The following is a 19053-nucleotide window of genomic DNA, read 5'->3' as shown; positions in this document are numbered from 1 at the left end:
CGCGACAGGGACCCTTTCTCTCCATCATAGGATAAGGGGTAAGGAGGGGACAACGTTTATCCCAACAGGGGAACTAGCGGAACAATCACGGCGCGACTATGCGAGCGCGGGGAATAGATTCGGAAAGGGGGCGAAGTTGTGGAAAATCGCCTATGCATGATGTACAGACACCTGCAATCGATATTCGGCGCAACTTTTTTTGTGCTCTTTCGAGCTTTCTACTACTCACGATTCGCTTATCGTAGATTACTTTCAATCATTCTTGAATGACGTTCAGTATCCAATAAATTTTTAATGTATGTGTGTGAGATAAATTTATCCGATAAATTTCTAATATTTCTCAGTAGTAAGATTTATCATCATAATATGTTTGCTCGGTTTAAATAAAATGATTTTACTTGCCAAAAACCGTCAATTCACTTTTTATTATAAATTAAAAATTTTGAACTTTTATACAACTCTTATTATTATATAATAAATATTTATAATCTCTATTATTATATTATAATATATATTATATATTATATAATATATATATTACACATATATAATAAAAAATTATTGTATGACGTATACATAATTATATTATTATATATACTGTATATATATTATTTAATAATTTTGGATAAGAAGAATGAATTGAAAGAAACACTTTTTTATGCGAAAAATTATTTTTTGCGCCAAGAGAGCAATTTTCACAGCCATAAAGTTTCATTGTGGGGAATCCGTGCGTTTTATTTCGAGTGCTATTTAAACTTTTACCCAGAGGGATGCCTCGGTGAATCGAGTTGAGAGATACGTTTAAACTGTATGACAGCCTTCCTGATTTCAGTAGAAGTTTAATGACTCCGTTTAACAGATGCATTTGAAATCGAGTGTCTGACAGAATCTATTTATTGGCGGAAACACGTCGGCAAGATCACGAAGTCAAAGTTTCAAGATCGTAAGTTCTGTCCTTGGCGTGGCACTTGTCCTAATTGCACAGTATGAGCAAAGAGGTTCTTCTAGCCCTTGCAGATTGTCAAGAACGTACAAGTCGAAGGAGTTGTTAGGTGCAGAACTTTAAAACAGGTGTAGACGATATTTGGCACAGTAAAAGATATAGAAATAAATATAAAGATTAATATGATAGTAATATTCTTATATTTTTAAAAAATTAATTTATATAAATATTTATATTATATTTATATTCAGGATTATCAGCTATATTATATGTCATTATATATTCTTACTACATTTCTTTATAGAGATTATATTATGGATTAAAGAAGCTTTGTTAGCTTTTTAATGAAAGAGCGACAAGAGATGCGAGGAAGGTGAAGCGAGCCTATAAGGAAGGCGGATGATTAGGGACCGTTGTGCCGACCCTTAGTCTGTCTTGCTAGTACTCGGTTTCTATAATGTCGAAGCTCCTCGTACTTTGAGTGAATTTCGCTCTCTTTGAGCAACCTGCTGGACCCTTCGTAGCCTTGCAAAGGGCTGCCGATATGACAAAAAGACTCGTAGTCCTTCGATAGCCGTTTCTATCCAATCGAAGGCCAAAGTACACAGAAGGTATCGAGGGACACGCGGTTCTCTTAAATAAAGACGAAAGATTCTCAATTCCGGTTTAATCATTAAATGGTGAAATTATAGTATCTTTTGTCTTTAAAGCTCGAAAATTCTGAACACTCTGGTTTAATCTGATTCATTACGATTATGATTCATTAGACAAGTTCTTTTTCATGTTGCCATCGTAATGCAAAGAATTCCATTAGCGTCTCTATTTCGTGAGAAAACCTGTCGAAGAAACGCGATGAAAAGATTCCGATGATAAATTCCAAGGTCGATGGATTTCTTTATATGGGTCTTCCTTATCGTCGCCCCCTATTCTCGTTTTATCCACCTTATGTCAGGGTTCAGCATTTTCACTCGTTCGCGCTCCATCGCTTTCGCGAAGATATCGACGGATTTTTCAACTCGTCATCGCTAGATCGCCTCCGGCACCGTCTAACGAAGATCAAAGAAAAAAGATATCGAAAAAAAAGTTACGAGAACATTTGAGAAATATACGTGATGAAAAGATCGGATCGTCGCACATTGTACGCTGCTATCGGACATTGAATAGCCCCGGGTGAGCTCACTCTCATGTTCTATCGGAGATCAGTTCATGAAACTTTAACGTGTTTATCCTGTGGTGTTGGAACGAATCACACAGATTGTCTTAACGCGGAAAATGAGAAGAGCGACTCCCCGAGGACTCATCGTGTATATTTTCGCTCATCGTCAATCATAGTTAACTCTGTTCATCAATCTTTAGTTTTATGGTGCGTTTCATGGTTGGTTGCTTTAGATGGGCGAAGAACGTAACTTTTTCTCAGTATTTTGTAAAAATACACACACATTGAAAAATAGATACAGTAATAGTTAAATTAATATACATTAAGTTATTATATATACGACTATTTAATTAATGTAAATTTACAGATGTACGCGTACCAGTGTTCTTTCAATTCGATTAGAAACATTTCTTGGAAGGAAACAATGCAGATATTTGCTAACTAAGATGCAAATTCGATCTAGAAACGTTTGCCGACAAGCATTTAGGGATTCTGTAGAGGCATCAACACCGGGACCCTTAGCTATTCAAGTCGTAACCCTTCTACGGTTAGGGTTAATTATGTCATTGTGATCGATCTGTTTGCACAATTCACGTGCGTTACGCTGCGTTGCGATTTAATGGTACTTTGAATATAATCGAGTGTATTATATTGTATGTACATATACTATAATATTATATTATTTCGCGATAATTCTCTACGCTGTAACGTTTGCGTTTTTGTACGAGTAAATTGTTGTTGCTTTACAATTGTTGTTTACCATATGAAATTAATAATACCACAACACATTTTCTCTCCCTCTCTCTCTCTCTTTCTCTACAAAGGATATACGAAATACTTAATAAAGTGAAATTAACGCGTCGAGTTTCATAGGCATATGTTGCAAACTGCGACAGGAATGTCGAAGTTCCGTGAAATAAACATTCCGTTCATAGCTGAAGTTCAGAGCACAATCGTTAATATCGCTTCCTATTACTACGGTTCGGACTGCCCTTATTACCAAGGCGAAAGCATTCGCCTATTATGCGAGAATATTGATTAGATTGCTAGATACTACACGTCGCTTAAAAAATTTATGGATTATAATAATAATTATTATTATTAAGAAAAACATAGCAATGTATCCTTCGAGTACTTCTGCATTACAATCTTATCGTCAAGATTTTCTATTCCTATCCTATCCAACAATTTGGTCGCAATCTTCGATATTCTGGACAAGGTTTAACGTTCGTAACCGTGCATCGTGCGCATCGTACGCAAAAAAAAAAAAATGTTAGGGAATGACCAGCGCAAAAGTCGCAGGCAAATCGCGAGAGCGAAGGGCCGACCTGTTCCCCGCGGGGCAAATTTCCGATTTATTCAAGCTCGCTCCCGAATACTTGGGAGCCCATAAAGAGAATGAATGGGATTGTGGCGGTCGCCGCAATGCTCAAGGCTGCTTTAGGGGTTCATGAAATACGCGCTTGTCGCCCTCTTTCTCTCTCTCCTCATCTTTCATTTTCTCTTCCTCTCGATCCGTCTCCTTCTCTCCTCATCTTTCACTTTCTCTTTCTCTCTCTCGAACTTTCTCTGTTCCTTCCTACTCTCCTACTCACGCTATCGACTCCCCCTTTTTGTCCGCTTGTCCCCCAATGCGCTCTTTACCCCCTCCTGGCTCTTCGCGAATCGAAACTCCTCTCTGCAGGGTGGCCAGCGGTATTACCATGAATTTACATAGCCTCGCTTCGAACTCCGAACATATTGCGCCGCTTTGATTTATGCGAAACATTTGCTAAATATTCCGGTTTAATCTCGGCCACGCAAAATGACGTTCGCGGGAGAACGCGAACTTGAGCTTGTTTGCGCGTAATGAGGGGTAAACGAGGATTTCCTTGAGAGAACGTGGAAACAGAAGGAAATAGGCGATAGGCACTTTATAAATGTCAGATCACGAAGGAAAGCTCGACGGGGGGAGAGCTTTTCGACCACCTTGCTCAATAACAAGCATGTTGGAAAATTCACGTGGCGTCGAAGATTTACAGGAAAACAAATCATTTCAGGAGACATCGGGGATCGCGGGGAAATCTATTTTGGCGAACTTTAAGGATTACGCTTCTTGTGATTTATGGCCATATCGGTTAGGTGCGTACGAACCACGCATCACATTTTGATACGAGATTCATGAATAACTCATAGGCTTGATGGAATAAAAGTTATATCGAGTTAAAAAAAACTCTCCTTTATCAAGTCATACTGTTGGTTAAAATTTGCAAATTTAATATAAAAGTACACAGGATGACGATATGCACGGAAGAAATTTGAGACAGAGAAATAGTGAAACGCGATCCTCAGCTTCAGACTTGGCGGTTTTCTCGAATGCACCTTACTGAGTCGGCCTAGTTCGCATTTGGCTTCCTCATGGTAACGGTAGATACGACTGCAGTTCAGTCTGCGACAGGTCGCCCTGAAGCCAATAAAATACGTAAAATTATACCGCTCAGCTTCTTCAATTACACGACTTTACAATTAACAACGCGACGGCGATCGAGTGACAGTCTATTTTATAAAAACAATCACTCCAAGTTATCTATATCTTTTACAACTTTTACTGTCGTTTCAACAATTGGTCGAGAAGTTGAAATAATTGAGTACCCAGATAACACAAACCTATTTCTATAAATATTCTATAAATATTCTTTCAGTGAATATTTGAATACTCTTAAGAAAGTGAAAAAATAATCTATAAATCTGTATAGAATATTAAAATGAGACCGTTCTAAATATTTTGAATAAGTCCAAAGAATATTCTGAATAAATCCAGAGAATATTCTACATAAGTTCAGAAAATATTCTACATAAGTCCAGAGAATATGCAAAGAAGATTTTAAGAAATGTTCATGGAATATTTTAATTTAGTTGTAATAATTATACAATGCATATTTATTCAAATATATATTTTGATAGAAAACAGAAAAAAATATACCTAACAAAATATATTTTATCATACGGAAATAAAGTGCAATAATGGTATTATATGTATATGCAGTAACATAAGTTATCGTGGTACGGCTTCAACTACATTTTCTTTTAATCCTCGTGTATATGTGTATATATTTAATTTTTCAATATATAATAAGCACACTTATATTTTAAAGCATTTATACATTGGAATTAACGATTCAAAAGCAGTTAACTTATTGTTAGCTCCACGTTCGATGAACGTAAGACTATGCATATTGTTAGCTCGCATATTCAATACCTATTGTTTCTAGATATCACTAGTAATTGGCCTTTTAACAACCATTCATTTAGCTGCTTTCTTTTTGAACGCCATCTTAATTTTGTGCATACAGTTTGTACATTCTTAGAACATTAATGGAATGTACTAATATAATACATTTATTGAAAATTTTATAATATTCTAAGTAGATTTAGAAAATATCTTTTTAAAACGAGAATATTCTACGAAGATTCATAGATTGTTCTGTAAGAATTTTCTCAAAATAGTATTTGACGCTAAATAGAATAATCATAGAATATATTGTGCTATCTGGATAATTTTAAACACGAAAAAATTTTCAGAAAAAAAAATTACTCTCTGCAATATATCGTACAAAAAAAAGGTATCTCGCACATGTTTCACAATATTACGAATCGATTTTTTCACCCTGTTTCGCTAAGTCTCGGTTGCGTCATTTCTCGATACGTGGCTATTTCCGCTTTTCTGCGAACCGAACGTACCTCATCCCATCTCCGTTGTCCTCCGACTGTTCTCTTTTTTTTTTTTGTTTCGATTTCCACTTCACATATTCATACGGCGCTCTCTTTTCTCACAATAAATGCCGACCATTTGCATGTAGGGAGCAAAATTCCCTTCGCAGGGGCGAGCGTCGCGCATCCCCGTGGGCTCTACCTCCTTCCCCTCCCGCGCGATAAGCCGTCGCTAGGGATCCGCGATTGTCTCGATTTATATGCATGTACAGACGTAGGTGGTAGGTCGTGCACTCCCGGTACTCATACGTCGTACCGAGTGGGACGAGGATATCCACGCATCGATAGATCGATCCTCTGGCAGACAGTAAATATCGCTGATGAGCTGGTCCAGTCCAGTCAGCGTCGACGGGGATTTGAGGACGCGGAGAAAGTTCGGGGTGCTTACCCTGCGATTTGTCGAGCGGCAAAAATTTTCCGTTTGCTCTCGATCCCAGGTATCTCCTCGTGGATTTTTAGTCGCTCATTCTTCACTTTTTTCTCAGCAATATTTTGCGTATTTTCTCGTCTTTAAATGACGGCGGCGCGTGCTTCGATGACGTCGAGGGTAACTAGCGAGGGTAACAACTGGCTTGCTTAGTCGAGTCCCAAGGATTCAAATGAAGATAATTTGTTTCTATCCGTTGGGAGACCGAGTATTATGAGGCTATAATGACTTAATGTTATTACGTTATAATAAAATGTAAATTTGACATCAGTTATATATCAAACATTAAGACCCTACGTATAACAATTAAATAAAAAATAAAAAATCAATTCTTGTACAACTTTGCAGATTTAAAGAGCGTGGTAAAGTTTTTCAGTTACCAGAGTTCACGTCATTTAATGAAAGTCATTTCTTACAACTTTGAAACTCTATTAAAGGTAGGGACACGAAGAACGACAAAAGTTCGAAAGAAAACTCTCTCATCGAGTAGGGTAGTTAATGGGAAATGATAATAAGCGAGCGCGATATATATCATTTTTTTCCTTTGTGTTTGCAGGTATCTCTGTGTGATGATTATAGTTTACCAGTCGATTTTGTGAACAAGAGACGCCCTGCCAGCGCCGCAGCTGCAACTTCCACAGTGCAATGGGCGCTGCCAAGTCCGACTGTAGAAAATGTAAGTGTCGATTAAGTAATTTAATATTTCTCAAGGGTAATATTTAAATATTTTGTTACATTAAAGCTAATACTTACTTATTTTTATTCATTTTTTTAAACATAAGATATTTTATTTTGCAGACAAATACTTTGGTTATAGCAAACAAATTCACGCTATTCAAATTTAATTTATTGTAACTCGGTTATTTTATTATGATGCGATATACTTAATTTAGTTGTGAGACAATGGCGTATATATTGCATAATTAAATAGATTAGAAGGCGAGAATGTATAACTATTGTATATAACTTTACCGATTTTACGCGGTGCGACGTTATTATATTGCGGTGATGATGAAACTTTATTCACCGCAATCCGTGCGTTTATCTGCATTCACAGTTCAATGAATTTTGCGTTAAGCAAACACACTGCCGTTATGTGTTCACGCGTCCCCATTGTCACTCGTTTATCCGAAAAGTTTATCGATATTTTCTACCCGCGACGTGCAGTGAATCAAAAAGGTCAGAGGGTTACTCCTGCAGAGAAATAAAATTCATCAAATAATTTTTATATACTTATATCAAATATAATATATATATATATATATATATATATATAATATTATATTTCCACGAATATATACATACATGACGTTTTATTGATAATAATAATAAAATACTATAAATATATATATTATATATAATTATGCCGATCAAATTTAGTTAATCAATATTAATATTAAAAATTTGCAAAGATGCTTAAATATTGCATTTAAATAAATAAGTTTTATAAATCAACTTCCTGAAATAAACATTCTGCGCACGCAAGAACCATCAATCGTTTCATCTTCAGCGCATTTCCTTTATGTATGAATGACGTCACTTCCTGTGACTGTGGCCCGAATTTTGTCAGCTAACGATAGTATTGATATTTTCGCAACGCGAACAGCCAGGGAATCAGTCGAAGGGAGAGAAATATAATTACAGTGGTGACAAAATACCCCCCGGGTACGGTGGCGTGGAGGGCATCGTGGGGGCGTAGAAGAGGGTGAAAAGTGTCAGAGGGTGTGCGAGAGGTGGGAACAACGGACGCGAACGGAACGACGAGGAGCGTCGGTGGCAGGGTGGTGAAACCGGTGACTTCCGGCGTTGCTTATAATTGCTCCGACACTCAGTTTCTGGTGCCTGGGATTGCCTCGGGCATTTCACCTAAACACTTTGGTAGTGGATTTACAGCTCCGTCTTTCCGCGTTTTGCGGTTACCTCGAAAGTACGCTGAAAATATCACGTCTCGCTGTTAAACGGTTTTCTCGCAAAGAAACTTGTGTTGCAGCCAAAATGATAAAAGTGGATGTATTCAACGATTGCGCGTTGCAATTAGTCTTTTTGTATATTCAACATATTACTATTAATTATACTCCTCTATTTACTCAATAATTTTTTGATTATTTTCTCAGTAATTACCAAAGATTGTTTTAAAGGATATCTAATAATAAACAATTGTTATACATATGTATATAATGTTATATAGATAGCGTGAGTCATGGAAACTTGACAATTTTTTAAATAAATTAAATAAATGAAATATAACTTATATATTTTTATTCTCTCAGATAATAATAGAATATAAAGTGCCATTTAAATATTATATTATTTGACTTTACTCATTTTTTTAAACTAAAAAAATTTTTTCACGTTTATCAAATGTCTCCGCATTTATCTTACATTACTCTAGTCTATCACGCAAGTTTTTTCACTATTTATGTTATCTGGTATAACTGTAATTCTTTCCTGTATATTAATAAACTAATATACAAGAAAAAATTACAGCTATACCAGACAACATGGTGCAAATAGCGATACAAAACCTGCATGATAGATTAAAACAATGTAAGATAAATGGACATTTAACAAATGTGAAAAATTTTTTTAATTTAAAAAAATAAATAAGATTAAGTAATATAATCAAGAATATCAATATTCTGTAATATATCCTATTATTATCCGACAAGAAATAAATATTTAAGTCAAATTTTATTTATATTTCATTTGAAAATCGTCAGGTTTTTTCGTGACTCATCCTATATATATTGTTAATATTTTGATTTTCTTTCTTCTAGATAAATTTTCATGAAACTTTAAGACTTTAAAGAAACTTAAGAATTTTTGATCGTATTCGATTTAAAATTATCGAAATCAGCTTTTTGTTGTTAAAATTCTTGCAAACTTTGTTTGGAATACCTTCTAATAAAGATATTCTTTAAAACAATTTTTATATATAGCTATGTTTTCTTTTATGTATTTTTTTTCTTTTTTCCCACTTTTTCACATTTGATATGTTAATTCGTAGAAAAATTTGATTTGTTACCATCAACTCGGCGCCTGATTATAATACGAATAAGCGGAAGTGTGGCTGTGCCGCACGAAAAGTTCTTAAAAGAAAGAGGAAGAAACGTTGTAGCGAGGGGACGACACCTGAGTGTGCCGAACAAAAGTTTCCTGCGCCTCGTTGTCACCGATAACCTCGACCTCCCCTTCACCCTCGAGCGTCGCGCAGGAGAAGTGTGACAAAGACAGAGAATGGATGCCACTTGACTCAAGAGGGTGAATCGTTATGAGTCCCGCTCGTAAACCCTACTTAATACTTTAGCGCTTTATTTTATGCGTGAGATCGGGCACTGGTGTGTCACTCGCATTTATCACTATAACAAAGAGCTCTACTAGTGCGAGCAACTTTTGGTAGACGCGCTTTGTGCGAAACTTTTACGTGACTCTGCCGTTTTCTTCATCGATTCGTAAGACTTTGTTTGCTTCATCCGCGACACTTTCGATTACATTTTGGTTACCAGAAGCTCGATTTATTTGCTCGGTAAATTTAGAGCAGCGATGAGCATTGGCGGAATGCCAGAAGGAATTCGTTACCATTTGTACTAGGTCGACTTTACCGGAAAGACGATTAACTTACGGCGAGTAAAATTACATCGAAAAGTGGGAGTAATTAATTCTCGACCGATGCAGAGGGAAGCGTCTGACTGTGACTCTTAGACTTGCGGGAAAAATTGATCTGCACGAGACAGAAAGAGAGAGCTACGTCTTTCGCGTCGATATTTCTTTGAGAGTGAAAGTGATTGATATTCTTGTGCTACTAAAAAGCACTTTTTACGTAACACTTTTCTTATCTTATACCGTTCATTTTTCTTGTAACCCTACTTTATTTAACGCTATTATCTGCCTAGCGTTAATGATGTCCTTAAATTATCGCGGATATTATGAAAATACTGTTTCCTTTCTCTTAAAATTAAGAATGATCGTTGTCGTAAACGTGACATTTTCCTCGAAAGTGCAATTCTATGTAACGCGTTATTTATGTTATGAACTCCTATAGCTATTCGCCATTAATATAGTTCGACGTTCTACAAGGCCCCAATGATCATTAATATCTGTATCTTGATGAAACTTTTTATACGTTATTTTTAAAATATGACGAGGCTTATTTTTTATATTTGCAATAATTAAATTCTGAAAAATGATATAAAGGATAGAAAATTGTCTACTTTTCTTAATATGCTTTTTTAAAATGCAATTTTATCAGTATACAAACGTGAAAATTATGCAACAAAACTCGTAAAATACAATAAAATCGAGCGGTTAGGCAGCTGATAATTATACCCAATTATCACGTGCTAACCAAACAATTGGATTACAGCCCTCGATAAATCGAGCGGCATTAACGACTGAATATGATTGAGTGTGACTCGTGTCATTACATTCGATAACATTGTATTCAAGAGATGACCTTTTAAGTAGTCAAACAATACGCACACACAGAGGGGAGTTACACAATTTAAACAATTTAGAACCTTGTATATTTATTATTTGTCATCATCGCCTCTCTCACCAACACGCGAAACACAGCTTTGCGGATTTACTTTACCCGCTTAACGAGGCGTTGTTATAAATCCACACATTTTCATCCGGCGAATTAAATTCGTCGCCGACATTGCCGATAATCCCGCGTAATCGTTTTCGCAACCATCGACGCGGGATTTGTATTGCGAAAAGTTGAATCGGCCCGTCCGTCATCAGATTTGCGTCAGCCAATCGAGCGGCTTCAACCGCGCCTGCGACTTGTCCCCGTAATTTTCGTATAAATGCATAAACGTACCCGCAAAATTTATTCGTTCCACGAAGAAGGAGGAATCGCGTGAGAGGAGGGAGGAGGGCGGGCCGGTAGGGGTAAGGTGGCTGGAAGCAATCGACTTCGTCTTCGAAACAGCCCCTGGAGGCACAGTGCCCAACTTTGGCAGGAGAATTCCAATTTTGGGCGTCTTTCAATTTAAGACTACTTACTTGTTTTCCCCGCCGTCGCCTTCTCGTCCGTCTTGCATCGCTGAGATGTCTGCTCGTTTCGAATTCATGCTCCCTCTCTCTTTTCTTTCCCCTACAATCCCGATTGTCGATACAACATTAGTTGTGAGATCGAGAAAGAGGAAAGATACTTTCACTAATTTCCCTCTTTATTGTCCAGAGTGTCAAAAAGCTGCGTTTCCTCCTCCGTCATTTCACTCTTCATCATTTGCTATTTAAAATAAAGAAAAAGATTATTTATTAATTTTATTATCATTAATATCATCAATTAATATCGATGAATCACTGAAAGTATCACGTCATCGCAATAAAATCGAATGACTATCGCGGAAAATATAAGAAAATTTTTGCTTACTCAATAATATATAGTTAATTGAATTTAATCGAGAGGAATTTATTTCTTCCTGTTCGTTTTTCGAATTAAGATTGTTGAAACGAATGGGATGTGTAACTATAATATGTTACCAGTATTTATAGGAATATTACAGGTTTAATCTCTGTACAAAGGAGATATTAATGTTAGCCGTTCCTTGACTGATTATTTGAGCACTACGTTTAATTCACCGGGTACACACGTGCCAGCGGAAATAAATTGTTCGCCACGGATGTTTTCTCTCGAAATAACGATCATCATTTAAGAGACGACTGAAAGCACATTTTTGTGCCAAGATGTTACCGCAATTGGCTGCGATTCAGGATCAGGACGCGACGCCAAATTAACACTACAGCGTCGAAACCAGTTTTGATAACTACCCTTCTAGGAAACGTTTCTTCTCGGGGCGAAGTGTTGATTGTTACTACGTGAGAACGCCAAGAAAATACGTGCCATTAAATTAACATTGCTACCAATAACTCATATATATTTATTCATTGTCGTTAGCAAAAAATCTATCTAGAACAAGAACTGCGTCGTTTAATGAAAGCGTTAGATCGATTAGGATTTTAAACACGAAAATACGCGTGTCGAATATGCTCTTTCACGAGTAACAGAAGGAAATAATTTGTGCTCTGTTTACAGGCGGAAGTCGAGGTTGTGGAACAATACAGCGACCCTAGAGATAGCAAGAGCAAAGCGTATATCGAGCCGGGAGCGGAGTCGTCCTTGCCGACGTTTTACAGTAGAGAAAATCGCAACTATTGTCGACCTTATACAGGTAAGTCCCTTGAGATATTGGACATAATAATACGTACAAGAATGTAATTCTAGCTAAACTACAACAGCTGTTATGCGTTGAGTAAAACATATAAATAACTGTTTTATGATGTGAAAAACAAAAAGATATAAGAAATATAAAAATTATGCAAATATTTTAACTTTTAAAAGGTTTATGAATCACACGCAATTAAAGTTAATTATTATTTGTATTGCTTTCTAGCAATTATTAAATATTTTACCCACTAGCATTAATTAATTAATATTAATTTATATCAATCAATACTAATTGACGCAGAAAACATAATAATGGCGTTTCAAGCATGAATAGTAATTTCGCAGCGTTTAATATACCCATGATATTATATCGATTGATTATGGATGGTATGCGATAAGTTTCGGAATAATGTAGTTAAGCGGAAATTCTCATGCCAAGCCGCAAATTAATGTGGCGAGCCCCCGGTGTTATCCGCCAATACTACGACGTACGAATTATCGAGGTAACAACTCAGTTAGCGCCGGTTAAGAGAGGGAGAAGAGCCCCTCGATAATTGAACGGTACGCACAGGTTGGTCGCGAATGGCTAACGGATTAATCGACGGGATCGGGTGAAATAGGGGATCATCTCTTTTTCGCGGTGGCTGATACTCATCGATTTGGGAGATTGCAAAACCGCCGGACATGGATTAGGATCTTTCGTCCTTTCCTGATCTGACAATGCGTAGGGAATGAAACTTAGAGATACTGACGTCGGAGTTGCGGATTAAATTCCTCCTGGCGAAGGAATGCTGCGGCTCGTGATTAACCCTACACTTGGTTTGCCTTACGTGTACGATCCGAGAGAATCTGGACCTCGCCCACGTGACACGTCACCGTATATTCCGACACTCGAGTATGCAGATTGCCATGTAATACTGATCCCGAGCAAACACCGACGGCATTTGCGTCCTTACCATATTCATGGGCTTTTAATTCGCGAGTCATGAATGTGGCAAGGATCAAACGTCAATTTGCGTAAAGACTTATTTTTTCCTCTCGGACAAAAGTGATCTCTCGATTTGCTTTTTTTTAATATATAATAATTTTAACGTGAATTTTATTAAATATATTACGCGCGTTATTACATTCTCTTTCAGTTATCAAACAAGGAGAACAATTAACTTAACTTCCTTTGTCACTGAATATTCGTTCTATACATCGCATCTTTCGCCAACTCGCGTCGAAATCTCCGCAGCCAGGCTTTCGGCAGGGACATTATGAGATTAAAAAGTAAATTGTCGTCCGCGCGCCGTTCGAGGAATGTCGTTCCTTTCGCGAGAATTGAATCAGCAGTCGCGTCGATGCCGGGGGTGAATATAAGAGAAGCGCGAGGGTCGGGCGAATGGAATTTTCAGACTGGCCGCTTTATAAAAGGGTACCGATGACGCGCTGAAACGTCAAGGCGGCCGTCGCCCTCTCTCTTAACTTCCGGCGATAGCCACGTCCCGTTGCTGTCTGTTACTACGAAACGATCATACGCTTGTTGGTACGAACTTTTCGGTCTCGTGTATATTCCCGACGTCGCTTGCCATTGACACCACACACTCGGTGTCTCGCCCCCTCCTACCCATAATATGTCGTGTGATATTTAATTAAACTTCTCATCCCTACTCTCGTCGCTGAACCACCCGCCCATTCTCTCTCATTCCGCTTTCATAGTTCGTAAAGTTTCAAGGGGTATTTCAATCCTCTCTCCCACATTTCCCAGCGCCGTTCCACTTATTAACCGTGTTTCAACCAGGCCTCTCGACAAATTTTTTCGTCCTCAAAGTACGAGCTTTACCATACATTAAATTAAAATGTACGGGCGATTACCGTTAGAAGAATTTGCTCGCCGAATAGAATTGTAAATTTTTAAACAACATTTTAAGTTATTTTAAATCGTTAGAAATCTATATTTAAATTTAGTAAATCATATGTGTGTGTGTGATGCTACTACTCTGATTTTATGCAATCGATATTTATTAAATTTCATTGAAATATATTATAGTCATACCACAATTTTAATCATGTTTAATATCACACGAGTGTTACTGTTACTGAAAGAACTTTCGGGTTCCTCGTTTGTTCGTGCAACCCCTCTTCAAAGTTACCCTCATTTCAATTACTGGTACCAGGTGACTTGTAGCTCGTTCCGCGTCCCCGAACAGTTAACGCCCGTGCGGGTTCATCGTATGCAAATGTCAAGCCGTCCGTCGGTTTGTCCTTCATCCAAACGGGAGAAGGCGGGTCCGGCGTTCATCAAACGTTGGTCAGAAACTGCCAATGTATTTGTTAGCGCGAATTTATACGCGTCGAGCAAAGCTCTGGATTAAAGCCGAAGGCTTTTTAATGTAAAGCCATCTGATTTCGATTGCGCGCGATAAATGCGTATTTGTGATAGTCTAAATATCGTTCAACAATATCTGATTTCTATGTCATTTATGATACTCAGTTTTGCATGTGTAAATATGGCCTGAGAGGTTTGTTTGATCGCCATGAAGATGAATAGTCAACAAGACCCTTCTCTGTCCTTGTCTCCGACCTGCCATCCTTGATTATTCCTTCTTGCTCTCTGTCTTTCCTTCGTTCTGTCTTCTTCTCTTCCTACCGTCATTTCCCCTTCCGCCATGCTTCGGAATACGCCGCACTTTCCATCCCTCACTTTCTCGCGTCGTAAACTAGATCATTTACAAACTGTCAACGACATGGTTCCAACTTATCCAACGACAAGTACGTGTGCTCGAATCTGGAGGCAAGATCTTAATCCCCGCGCAATTTCGCAAACTAAATTTGCATAGGAAAGTTTTTTTTTTTATATACAACTGCGATAACGTACTTTGTAATATCAAGATAATTGAATTGACATCAAAGCTTTGACCTATTACACAGGTTTCATCAGTAGTCAGTCATTTATGAAAGCTTTATAAGCATGTTATTAAGTTTCGTAAGTATGTTATCGAGTTTCGGAACTGTCCGATTTACTACGTTCTATACTTGTTAATAATAAATGAATTAGTGTTGTAACCCTATCATTTCGTTTTATTTATCGTAAAACCGAGTTCCTATAAATAAGCTGTTTCAGCTATTCTCCTGGTAATTGACTTTTTTGAATTTCGACTTTCATGTTGAAAGTAGCGTGAATAAAAAGTGATTGGCGAGATTTGTAAATGAATAATATTTTTCTTTTGTTTTCGTACACAACAGAAAAAATGCATTGTTTATAAAAAAACTTTCTTTGTACATCATAAAATGAGGAGGTAACATTGTAACATTAAATGTTCAATATGTCAACTTAATATAAAACTTTTAAATAACTTTCGCAGATTTATCGTTCGATACTCGCTGCAGACTCTCGCAGAGCAAAGGTCGAAGCGAACCCTTCGTTGTGAGGGAGCACTTGAATTCATTTCATGGGCAATTGCAATTAGCGTTTATGTCGCGATTTGCATATCGTTGCGAGACAATTTCGCGCGCGCTTAGCCTAATCTCTGTGTCAGATGCTCTCCCATCGCACAAGAAGCGTTCATAGTTGCTGAAGATCGCTTATCTCTCATCGTATAAACTACCGAAATTCCTAACTTCTGAAATTCGTGACTTTTGAGATAAGCGTATTACATAGCGAGAAAGATAAAATACACATAATAAATATTACAATATTTACATTATAATACAATAAATATTACAATATATAAAATCGATTGTTTTATAGATATGTAACGAAATATTACGAAAGATTATTTTTTTCTTTTTTTTTTGTAGCTTTTTAACTCTAAAATTTTCGTAGCAATTAAATATTAAATAAAACGCTTATCAGAGTAAAATAAAGTCCTGTAATTGTGAAACGAAATACAAATCCTGATCGAAATTGCATACGATGATAAAACGAAAGCTCGGATTTCTCGTTAACTCGGCGATTCGCCGCGCGGTGAGCAACGGAACGTAAGATTGAATTCGAAAGCAAAAGTAAACTCGCGACACACGATTAATTCGAAGAGTCCATAAAGGGTGCAGGGATAGACGCAATCGGATGAACACTTGAAATCAGCGGCCAGGTTTCGGACACGCTCGAAAATCCTCTCGGTTTACCTATGTCGGGTTGCGTCCCTTGTCGCCGCAAACGATCATGCTCACGTGTGACCACCGACGTAGATTTCAATTGCGCAATGTCTACCGATAGGGAAGTAGCGAATAATCCATGCCGTTTCCCGTCCTCTCCCATAAGTGACAGCTTTGAGCTGCACCATCGTACTCTCTTTTTGTTGTCGCGCAAAACCCTTCCCATTGATTTCAGACCCTTTCCATTTTATTGCCAACAAAATCAATCAAAGCTAATCAATCGATGCAGCGTTGCATTTGCATAGTTGGCTTTAATCAGAAGCGAAATCACTGTCGAGGATCAGCCAAAGCGTAATGGGATTTAGGGTTACGCGTTTTTTATTCGTCGAGTGAACATGATTCGTATCACCCGATGTGTTCTAGAATTGGATGATATTTCAAGGACGGTTTTTCGCGATCAATTTAAAATAACTTTTAGTTTGGACGAGTTTGTGTAATTTTTGCCCAATACAAAAAAATCATCAAAAAGTAAATGGTATCTATAACGAGTGCGAAAAATCTCTCGATTCAGCACTGTCAGCTTTATCGATGAATGACCTCAGCCTTTTATACGAAACAGTAATCAAAGGAAATCGCATCAGAGCGATGTTCTAAAAGATCTATGTACTCAGTCGTATCGTAATCAGTCGCTGTTTCAATCATCTCGACTATGCCTACATGTTCGACAACGTGCATTCGTGTAGCAGAGAATTTCTAAAGAACAGACGGATTCCTTTCAAAGTGGCTCACCTCTTCCTTCGACGTTTCCCTCTCTTTGTAGTGACAGCTAGTAATCGTTGCCGTGACCCTGATAACTTTAACTTGTTAGTAGCTTCTTTTTACTTCGGAAAGACGACGAAGCGTTTAATAAAAGGACTCGAGGAAGATGTACTTCTACAAAGAGACTGGCATTAGAATTGCTACAAATGATTTTTGCTTTACCTCACTCATTATGTTAAAAAAGGAAAGATTACAGGCAAAATTAATTGATCAATTCAAGTTATTTCTATTATATGAACAGAAAACTTATTGTTCTATTATGTATATTTGATACTTTTTTCCCGATTTGGTAATTTTCAAGTGCATTGTGTTTATCTTCCTGCAACCAAATGTTATCCTTCCACGATCCTCGACATGGCTGACACATTTTGTACCAAAATACTTTGGCCAATCTCGCGATCGTAACTGTCTGAATCTTGGCGCGACCAAGCCAATAACCAAGATTGCCTTTCGTTTCATCGTCGCTCGGCTCGGTCCGTAATCTTCAGCTGCTTCGTAAGACTCCCTGAAGGCGGCCAATGGATATCGTCCAGCAAAATCAGGCAATTGCACGACCGTTCTTATACTCCTCCTATATCCCTTTTTTTCTTCCTGGAAGACGATACAATCTCGCGATCCATATATTCCGCGGACCCATTATTGTCACCTCGGTCATGTTACGGGGACAATGGCTAATAAAAAAGCGGAGTAAAGTGGCTCCGAGTTTGTGTTCACTTTCTTTATATAAAGCTTTCCCCGGAATTTTGTTTGCCCTCGAAACTTTGCTGACTGTCAATTACAAAGGAAACGAAAGATTGCATAAATAACGTCATGATTATCTTAGTCCGTATAAAGTCACGTGTTTCAGATTACATAACCATCTGTTTTCAAGACAGAATATCGCTGGAAATTTATGTCATCAATATAGTTATAATCAAAGATGTGTAAAATGGATGTCCGAACTTATTATTATTATTATTATTATTATTTAAAATAGAAAATGCAAAAGTTGGAATATACATTTAAAAATACATTAAAATACAAAATAGTTTTTAGACATTTAGACATTTAGAATAGATAATAGATTTTTAAAATTAATTTCTTAAAATAAAAATGGTTTTTTTAAATATTTATATTTTTATATTTATTTATACTTAAATTCTTATTTTTTTATTATCTATATTTCTTACTATATTTATCTATTAGATTAAATCCATCCATTTTTACTCGTTACGTGAAATTGCATCTGCATTATTGCATATATATGGTACACGAATGATGGCAATAGATTGGCTATGCACATTGAAATACGAGTATCCGTGTGTGCCTGTCTAAATGAGCGTTGGGCTTACCATTTCCCACAATGGCTAAATTATTAAACATTTAAGACTTATTTTACAAATGCAATGCAGTGTTGTACAAATATCTCGATTTTTAATATTTAGAATTATTATCGATACTTTGATATATCGATATATTGATAATTCAAATTTTTGAGTTTGTAAGAAAAGTACTTTTGAAATAGGTACAAAATAGGCATTTTACATTTTGTATTTCGATTTTAAATCCATCTGTTTCAAATAATGTACATCTCTGGTTGTAACATGCTCTCAAAATGACATTTTTTCAGAATAGAAATATCTTGTATGATTATCATAGTGTCGCAGTAAAATGTAATCATAAATAATTTTTAACAGCTCCAATATAGTAAAATATTTTTAAAA

The 19053-nt window shown here is 36.9% G+C and overlaps 1 protein-coding gene across 2 annotated transcripts in view; it reads left to right on the top strand.

Moving 5' to 3' along the window:
- Hwt (SH2 domain-containing adapter heavyweight) overlaps positions 1 to 19053 on the top strand; it is a 127089-nt gene that overhangs the window by 87075 nt on the left and 20961 nt on the right. For both annotated transcript variants that reach the window (XM_072891142.1, XM_072891133.1), the window contains exons 3-4: positions 6833 to 6952; positions 12320 to 12455. In XM_072891142.1, the coding sequence (XP_072747243.1) occupies positions 6833 to 6952; positions 12320 to 12455 (256 nt within the window). The remainder of the gene's footprint in view (positions 1 to 6832; positions 6953 to 12319; positions 12456 to 19053) is intronic.

The sequence above is a fragment of the Anoplolepis gracilipes genome, chromosome 1 (assembly GCF_047496725.1).
Source record: "Anoplolepis gracilipes chromosome 1, ASM4749672v1, whole genome shotgun sequence".
Classification (NCBI taxonomy): Eukaryota; Metazoa; Arthropoda; class Insecta; order Hymenoptera; family Formicidae; genus Anoplolepis; species Anoplolepis gracilipes.
The sequence above is the reverse complement of the archived record's forward strand: the minus strand, read 5'-3'. Positions and strand labels throughout refer to the sequence as shown.